We start from the raw sequence: 9,037 nt of genomic DNA, 5'->3' as shown, positions 1-9,037 counted from the left end.
TTATGGTTTTCTGGTGGTTAAGGGGTGCCTGGGCTGGCTCAGATCGCAGCTCCCGAGTAGCCAGGATTACAGGTGTGAGCACTCGTGCAGTGAGGACCAGGAACTGTGCCGGGTGAACTCGGTCACGCCACGTTCATGGCCCAGGCCCTCGGTGCGCTGTCCTGTGAGGTCACTCCTGTACCTTTGGGGTCAGAGGGCAGCCCCTCCACAGGGCAGAGGTAACCCCCTCTGCGAGGTCACGGGCGCCCCTCTGTCCCACTGGCTTGGGGGGAGCGAGCCAAAGCAACAGCAGAACAAAACCAGACCAGTGGTCACAAAACAACCTGGTGCAGAAGGGGGTGGCAAAGGACCCTCGGCCCCCAACGGGGCACCGCTGCCCACGGATCCGGCTAGCCTCGAACTCGGGGCCCAAGTCCAGGTATCTCCCCTTGAGGGTCCAAGGGCTGAGCTCTCCTCCTGCCTGCACACCGGCCACATTGCTCTCACCCTCAGCACGCTCAGCCCCCACTCGTGTAAGCTCAGCCTCCTGTGTACACTCAGCCCCCGTGTACACTAAGCCCTCCGTGTACGCTCAGCCCCCATGTACGCTCAGCCCCCGTGTACGCTCAGGTCCCCATGTACGCTCAGCCCCAGTGTACACTCAGCCCTCACCCGTGTAAGCTCAGCCCCCGTGTACACTCAGCCCTCACCCGTGTACGCTCAGATCCCGTGTACACTCAGCCCCCGTGTACGCTCAGCCCCCGTGTACGCTCAGCCCTCACCCGTGTACGCTCAGCCCCTGTGTACGCTCAGCCCCCGTGTACGCTCAGCCCCCGTGTACGCTCAGGTCCCGTGTACACTCAGCCCCCGTGTACACTCAGCCCCCGTGTACGCTCAGCCCCCGTGTACACTCAGCCCCCGTGTACACTCAGCCCCCCGTGTACACTCAGACCACGTGTACACTCAGCCCCCGTGTACGCTCAGCCCCCGTGTACGCTCAGATCCCGTGTACGCTCAGATCCCGTGTACGCTCAGCCCCCGTGTACGCTCAGCCCCCGTGTACGCTCAGGCCCCGTGTACGCTCAGATCCCATGTACGCTCAGGCCCCGTGTACGCTCAGCCCCCGTGTACGCTCAGGTCCCGTGTACACTCAGCCCCCGTGTACACTCAGCCCCCGTGTACGCTCAGCCCCCGTGTACACTCAGCCCCCGTGTACACTCAGGCCCCGTGTACGCTCAGGTCCCGTGTACGCTCAGCCCCCGTGTACACTCAGGTCCCGTGTACGCTCAGCCCCCGTGTACGCTCAGGTCCCGTGTACGCTCAGCCCCCGTGTACGCTCAGCCCCCGTGTACGCTCAGCCCCCGTGTACGCTCAGGCCCCGTGTACGCTCAGCCCCCGTGTACGCTCAGGTCCCGTGTACGCTCAGCCCCCGTGTACGCTCAGGTCCCGTGTACGCTCAGCCCCCGTGTACGCTCAGCCCCCGTGTACGCTCAGGCCCCGTGTACGCTCAGGCCCCGTGTACGCTCAGCCCCCGTGTACGCTCAGCCCCCCGTGTACACTCAGCCCCCGTGTACGCTCAGGTCCCGTGTACGCTCAGCCCCCGTGTACGCTCAGCCCCCGTGTACGCTCAGCCCCCGTGTACGCTCAGCCCCCATGTACACTCAGCCCCCGTGTACGCTCAGCCCTCACCCGTGTACACTCAGCCCCCGTGTACGCTCAGCCCCCCGTGTACACTCAGCCCCCCGTGTACGCTCAGGTCCCGTGTACGCTCAGCCTCCGTGGACACTCAGTCCCCGTGTACGCTCAGGTCCCGTGTACACTCAGCCCCCCGTGTACACTCAGCCCCCCGTGTACGCTCAGCCCCCGTGTACGCTCAGCCCCCCGTGTACGCTCAGTCCCCGTGTACGCTCAGTCCCCGTGTACGCTCAGATCCCGTGTACGCTCAGCCCCCGTGTACGCTCAGCCCCCGTGTACGCTCAGCCCCCGTGTACACTCAGCCCCCGTGTACACTCAGCCCCCGTGTACGCTCAGCCCCCCGTGGACGCTCAGCCCCCCCGTGTACACTCAGCCCCCGTGTACGCTCAGCCCCCGTGTACACTCAGCCCCCGTGTACGCTCAGCCCCCCGTGTACACTCAGCCCCCGTGGACGCTCAGCCCCCGTGTACACTCAGCCCCCGTATACGCTCAGCCCCCCGTGTACACTCAGGTCCCGTGTACGCTCAGCCCCCGTGTACACTCAGCCCCCCCGTGTACACTCAGATCCCGTGTACATTCAGATCCCGTGTACACTCAGCCCCCGTGTACGCTCAGCCCCCGTGTACGCTCAGCCCCCGTGTACGCTCAGCCCCCGTGTACGCTCAGCCCCCGTGTACGCTCAGCCCCCGTGTACGCTCAGCCCCCGTGTAAGCTCAGCCCCCGTGTACGCTCAGCCCCCGTGTACGCTCAGCCCCCGTGTACACTCAGATCCCGTGTACGCTCAGCCCCCGTGTACGCTCAGCCCCCGTGTACGCTCAGATCCCATGTACGCTCAGCCCCCGTGTACGCTCAGATCCCGTGTACACTCAGCCCCCGTGTACACTCAGCCCCCGTGTACGCTCAGCCCCCGTGTACGCTCAGCCCCGTGTACACTCAGGTCCCCGTGTACGCTCAGGTCCCGTGTACACTCAGGTCCCGTGTACACTCAGGTCCCGTGTACACTCAGATCCCGTGTACGCTCAGCCCCCCGTGTACGCTCAGCCCCCCGTGTACGCTCAGGTCCCGTGTACGCTCAGGTCCCGTGTACACTCAGGTCCCCGTGTACGCTCAGGTCCCGTGTACACTCAGCCCCCGTGTACGCTCAGGTCCCGTGTACGCTCAGGTCCCCGTGTACGCTCAGGTCCCCGTGTACGCTCAGCCCCCCGTGTACACTCAGCCCCCCGTGTACGCTCAGTCGCCCCCCTCCCCCCGTCCTGGATGCACTGGGTGGGAGGAGGGAGACGCCGCAGTGGCTGCCGCCAGGAACCAGGTCTTCTGCGCAGCAGTGCAGCGGCGCCCACGCGTGGTGAGCGGGTGGGCCCCGGCCAGCCCTGTGGAACGGCTTGGAGAAGACAGGACACAGTAGTTCTTGTGCTGAGGGGTCAAGGTGTGTGGCCGCGGGGCGGCGCCCGGCCTGTGAGCTGGGCTTTTTCCCTGGGAAGACTGACGGGCTGTGGAGGGTTTGGAGTCCCTGGCAGTGGTTTAGTCTTCAATGAGAGCCATTGAAGGTGCCTAAGCCGGGAGCGGCCACGCAGACCAACATGCAGACCTCAGCCCAGGATCCTCCACCCCAGCGGTGGGCCAGCGCCCAGCCCAGCCAGCGCGACGCCCGGACCAGGCCCTCCCAGCCGCCATCTGCCTCTACCCACAAGTAAGCAGGCTTCAAGGAGAAACCAAGTCGCCCAAGGCAGCACAACCCACAAGTAGAGAAGCCAAGACTTGGGCCCAAGATGGACCGATCCACGGTCTGCCTGTGAGACGGGGAGGCCTTAAGTTAGCATACCAAGCCCCAGCACACAGACACAAGAGGTGAGGAGGGGCAGAAGTGAAGCCACACCTCTCCTTTGTATTGCTCAGCTACCGCTGAGTAACAAAACCACCCTGAAAGCGGGAGGGGGGAGCAATGTAAAACACCATCCTCGTGTGTGGCACAGTGAATAAGGAAGGCGGGGAAACACAGCTCTGGTCTCTCGCGGCCATTAGGGTCTGTCTGGGGCTGAGCCACTGAAGGACGGGCCTGCGGGCTCATCCGCATGGCTGAAGGCCACAGGCATCCGTGACTTATCACTCCGTTTCTCCAGCGGCCACCAAAGCCCAGGCGTGCCTCCCCTTGTCTTTCTGACCTTGGTCCGCGGTTGACGTTTGTATTGAATCCATGTGCTTCTTTTAAAATCGACTTTTCCACCCTCCTTCGCAGGGAGAAGCGACGGAAGCGTCAGCGGAGGGAGAAAGCCGGTGGGGGGAAAGTAGCTGAACTTTTATTTTTCCTTCAGCAGTTGCTCCTCTCCCTCCAACCTCACACCCGTGAGCACCCCAGGAGTCAGCAGAGAAAAGCAAGTCGATTCATCATGAAGTCATCTAAACAGTTCTGTTTCTGAGCATAAACTGAAGCGCTTAATTAATTCCACATACGGCAGGAAGCGCAGGAAGCGCAGGGCCTTCGTGCTCCCCAGAAGAGGGAATCCATGAATGAACACATTGAGCCAGCCAGCCTCGCGCCAGCCCCGCACACATTACCTTAATTACTCTTGGCTGGGGCCTTGATGAGGACCCAGATTTCCTGGGGGTCTCCCAGCCTTATCAGAGGCCGGTCTGTCCGGAGCACACGTGCAGTGGCCAGAACAGGGTGGCCAACTTCCTGACTTTGTTCTATAATAAGCTTCTCTCTTTCCTGTTTTTGGTTTTTGTGTTTTGTTTTGTTTTTTTTTTTTTCCTTTTGGAGACAGTCTATGTAGCAGAGGCTGGTCTCAAACTCACAATCCTGCCTCAGCTCTGGAGGCATCTGAGGAGCCTGGATCTGTTCTGATAGCACCCCAGGCCCCACTGCCCACAACCGGGAGCCACTGCCAACCCTGAAAACGTGGCTTCTCCCTACCCCATTTCCCGACCTGTGAAATGCAGGAAAATGACGAGCTTGTCAAATACATGGCAAAAGCCAGGCACAGCGGCTCATGCGTGTAACCCTGGCTACTTGAGAGGCAGAGATGGGGGGATTGGAGTTCAAGGCGAGTCAGGGCATAAAACTCACAAGACTTCATCTCCACCCATGGCAGGCACCCCAGGGCAGGCCTGCCATCCTGCAGATTCACACCCACCCACAAATGGGAGGATCAAAGTCCAAGCTACCAAATGGAGACCCTATTCCAAAAATAACCAGTGCAAAGTGGAGCTGGATGTATGGCTCAAGTGCTAGTGCACCTGCCTAGCAAGCTCAAGGGTGCTGAGTTTAACCTGAGTACCGGGGGCCCATCGGAGAGATTCTGGGGACGCTGTATTTAAGGTGCACAGAAGCAGTTTGCCCTCACTGAGCGGCAGGAGCGGCACGGGTGGGGAGCTGGGGGTCATACCCCAGCCTGGCTCACCTCCTGGCCTGTGAACAGGTCAGCGATGCAGGCCTCTGGGGTGCTCTGACTGATCCTCAGATCCCGGCACCTGTAATCCCAGCTTACTCAGGAGGCTGAGTTCTGAGGATTCTGGTTTGAGACCAGACCATGCAGGAAAGTCCTGGAGACTCTTATCCCTAGTCAACTTCCCCAAACTCGGGAGAGGCGCTCGGGATCAATGGGGCTCAAGTGGCAGAGGTCTAGCCTGGGGCAGAAAATAAAAACAGAAAGCGTCTCCGTCTCAGAGCCAGCACCCAGACGCCCAGTTCCAGCCCAGGCCCAGTCCGAGGCCAGGCCCAGCAAGCGCGCAGGATCGTAGCCAGGTGGGGAACATCTTTCTGCTTTCCAAGCGCCTTCTCGACGCTCGGCAAACCGCAAGCTCCGGTGCTGGGGCTGCAGATCGGCGGAGCGACCCCTGGGCACCCCCGGGGGCCCGGCCTTCCCGGCGGGCCCGGGACTGCGTGCGCTCGGGAGCGGTCGTGCGCGTGCTCTCCGTTCTTTACGGTAACCGAAGCGCGCGCAGCGACCACGTGGCGGCGGCGGCACCCGGGCCGGGCGGGAATGCGCGGAATGCGCGGCCCCGCGGCGCGCCCCCCCCCCCCCCCCCGGCCCGGAGCCCCGGGGAACAGCTCTCGCAGGCGCCCCGCTCCCGGGGGCCCCCAGGGCCGCCGAGGGGTGCTGCCGACCCAGGGCTCTTCAGGAGGGGGGCGCGGGATGCGGGGTCCTCCCCGCAGACAGATCGAGAGAGGGGCCCCCGGGGGCCGGAAGGCCAAGGGGTCCCTAGCTCACTCTGGGGGAGGAGGGGGTCGCGCTGGGCAGCACCGAGCAGTGAGGGTTTGGGGGGACAGGCACCCCAGGCGGTTCCTGGGGTGTCACCGAGGCCGGGCCCCGCGGCCCGGGGAGTCGCGCTCGGCCGGGGTCGGGGCGGGACGAGCCGATCGGCGTTTAGCGGACATTAACCGATCCGGAGCAGAAACGCGGGGCCGGGGGCTCGGGGGTCCCCGCGGCCGGCGTCCCCACGCGGGGCTGCTCCGGTAGGCGGCCGGGCCCGGGGGGGCCGGGTCTGGGGCGCGGGAGATGGGCGCCGCGTGGCCAGGGCGGGGCCGCCGCCAGCACGTGGGCCGCCATGCGCGCCCCGAAGCACGCGGTGTGGGAGGAGGGGAGCCCGAGCGCCCCCGGAACCCCGGGCCCGCAGTCGGAAGCGTTTTCCAGGGAGACTACAGGGCTTAGCCGCGGCGCGCTCGCCGGGCGGGAGCGCGGCGCTTTCAAGTCGCCGCCAGGTATGCGGCTGCGTGACCCCACCTGGGCGCGCCCGCCCCGGGCCCGCCCCCGCCGCCCCCCCGGGGAGGCCCACGCCGGGGCCCGGCCGCCAGGGCCCCCCGACCCGGGGGCCGCGCGCCCCTCCCCGGGGCCCCCCACCCGGGGCCGCGCGCGCAGCCGCGCTGCGCCCCGCTCCCGGCTCCTGAATGAACGCGCTCCCCTCCCCCGCGGAGTGAAGTTCCCACCGCCAGGGACGGTGGCGAACTCGCGCTCCCGGGCCGGGCCCCGCTGGGGCGCAGGGACGCCGGGGACGGCGCGGTGACGTGGGGGCTTTTTGTGCTACACGTTTTTGTGCCGCCGAGGTGCTCCCCTTCGGATCGGGTCACTGGCCTTTGTTTCCCAAAGGTCACCGACGCCCACCTGGCAGGGCCGAGCGCTGTGGCCCCAGGTGCGCGGAAGGTCCCTGCCTCGGGGTGGTGTCCACAGACTGGCGGGAAGGTGGGCCAGAAAAGTTGTAAAAGTGGCTTTTTTCCTCTCTCTTGGGGCAGGGGGGCAAAGGGCCGCTTTGGCCCCGCACCCCCCCCCCCGCAAATGCCCCTCCCCAGGCCCGAAGGACGGCCGGGGCCCCGCGGGGCTCCACGCGGTCCGAGCAGGATTCCCAGGGTGGGGGCGGCGCAGCTGGCGCTTCCCGCCGGGCCCCAAATTCCAGCGCCTCCCCCGCGGGTTCCTGGACGGCGGTGCACGCCCGCCGGCCGGGCTTGCACTTTTGCGCCCGTCCCTGAGCGGGGAGATGAACGGAGCTCGGCGCCGAGATCTGCCCGGCCCGCCTAGTAACAGCGCGGCGCCCCCATTGGCTCATGCTAATTCCAGCCCCGCCGTCTTTCCCGCGGCTCGGGGCGGGGGCCCCCGGCTGCCGGGTGGGCGAGTGCTCCCCCTTATGCCCCGCCGCCCCTCGCCGGGGCGCACGCGGGGCCCGACCCCCCCCCCACTCCCCTCGGCCCCCGCGGGCGGCGGGAAACCGGGCCGGCGGCGACCGAGCGCGGCCCCGTAAATCATCTGGGCGGCCGCCCGGCCCGGATTTATGAATGAAAAAGCTGCCGGGCCGGCCTCGTGCGCCGGCGGATGCGGCGAGGCTCCGCGGGGCCCGCGGGCGTGGGCGCCCCGAGGGGACACGCGGGGGGGGGGACGTCCCTGTCGGGCCACCCACCGCCTCCCGCGCTCCGGGGAGGCGGGGGGGCCGCGCCCTCCGGGACCCGCGGTACGGGCACCCCACTTCCCCGCGGGGGTGGGGAGGGAGCGGGAGGAATGCGCCCCGAAAGAGAAGGGGGCTGTCACATCTTAGGGTGTGCAGCGTGGCGGGGGGGTCGCATCACCCCCCCTTGACTGTTGGGGGACCCGGTGGTTTGGTGACACCGAACTATCCGGGGGAAAGCAAGTGAAGCTTCCTAATTTGGGGACGGGCTTGTAAAAGATTAAATAGATACAGCGACGGAAAGCCGCGACGCTGGGCACCGCGTGCTTTTGTTTAAACGCTAAGAGGCACCCCGAGAACGGAGCCCCACGTCCCCCAGCGCCGTCCTCCGTGCCGCGCTCACTTCGCGGGATGTTGGGGGACCCCCTCCTGCCGCCCCGGCCGGTCCGCGGGGCTGCGGCGGGGCCTCAGCCGGGCGCCCGCGCCCGGGGTCGGGGTGGGGGCCCGCGCCCGCCCGCCACGCAGCCCCCGCGCGTCCTGAGGGTGGGGGCGGCCCCGACCCGCAACGTCTTCCCAACCTGTAAAGTTCTCCATTAAAAAGTGAGGGGCAGAGACGGCCTGCGTCCGCCGTGCCGCCGGGGAGGGGGTGGTGGGGAGCCCCCCCCCCGTGCGGTCCCGTCCAGGTGGGACGTAGATTCCCCCCCACACACCCCGGCCAGGACGGGGTGAAGGAAACGCCGGCCACCATCTTGAGCTGTTGCTGGAATTTTCGGGCATTTATCTAGTTTTCTGAGCGAGCACATGCCGGGCTGAAGTCCCCTTCGAGGTTCCCCGCTCTCCCCTCGGACGCAGGCCACGACCCCCCCTCCCCGCCGTCCCTGCGCACGCGGCGGGGCGCAGCCTGGACCCGGGCTGCGGGCTCGGCCCCGCCACCCCGCGCGCGAAACGCGTCCCAAGTGTCACACGTGTTCGAGGAAAAGAAAGGAGACGCGGGTGCCGCGTGGCCCCGCGCCTCCCCAGCTGGGGGGGGGGGTGCCCTCGTGGCGACGTCCGAGGACACGCGTCCGGTTCTCCCGGCTCGGATCGGGGGCGGCGCCGTACCCCCACATGGCCCACTCCTCAGCCTCCTCCGACTGCGTGTGGCCTGCCCGCCTTCCCAGTGGTCTGTCCACGAAGCCACCCCACCCCCCTCCAAGCCTGAGGGGGGCAGCCACACACACCCGCACCCCTTTCTTCCCCCCGCGGGGGGAGAAGGGCCCGCCGGGGCGATTTGCATTTCCATGCAACCCGCACTTCGGGGGCCCGGCGGGGGTGGGGGGCCCGGCGCGGCGCCCGCGGGATGGCTCCCGGGCTCCGGGCCTCGCGGCTGCCCGCGCGCGGCGCCCCGGCCCCCTCCCCCTGCGCGCGCCCCGCCCCGCCCCGCCCCCGCGCCGGTTTTCTGCCCGGCTTTGATCTCTGCTTAACAACAGTAACGTCACTCGGACGACAG

General features: G+C 67.1%; 2 protein-coding genes across 2 annotated transcripts; both read left to right on the top strand.

Annotated features, from left to right (window-relative positions):
- Nucleotides 1-580: 580 nt before the first annotated feature.
- On the top strand, nucleotides 581-3,079 carry LOC122099889 (proline-rich extensin-like protein EPR1). The gene has a single exon (XM_042670387.1). It carries the CDS (start codon nucleotides 581-583, stop codon nucleotides 3,077-3,079), a length of 2,499 nt encoding a protein of 832 aa, XP_042526321.1.
- A 3,143-nt stretch (nucleotides 3,080-6,222) lies between these two features.
- LOC122099888 (basic proline-rich protein-like) lies at nucleotides 6,223-6,678 on the top strand. The gene has a single exon (XM_042670386.1). The coding sequence runs from the start codon at nucleotides 6,223-6,225 to the stop codon at nucleotides 6,676-6,678; it is 456 nt and encodes a 151-aa protein (XP_042526320.1).
- The last annotated feature ends 2,359 nt before the right edge of the window (nucleotides 6,679-9,037 follow it).

The sequence above is a fragment of the Dipodomys spectabilis genome, unplaced genomic scaffold (assembly GCF_019054845.1).
Source record: "Dipodomys spectabilis isolate Male_0828 unplaced genomic scaffold, ASM1905484v1 ptg000544l, whole genome shotgun sequence".
Classification (NCBI taxonomy): domain Eukaryota; kingdom Metazoa; phylum Chordata; class Mammalia; order Rodentia; family Heteromyidae; genus Dipodomys; species Dipodomys spectabilis.
Note: the sequence above shows the minus strand (reverse complement) of the source record. Positions and strands in the feature narration are given on the sequence as shown.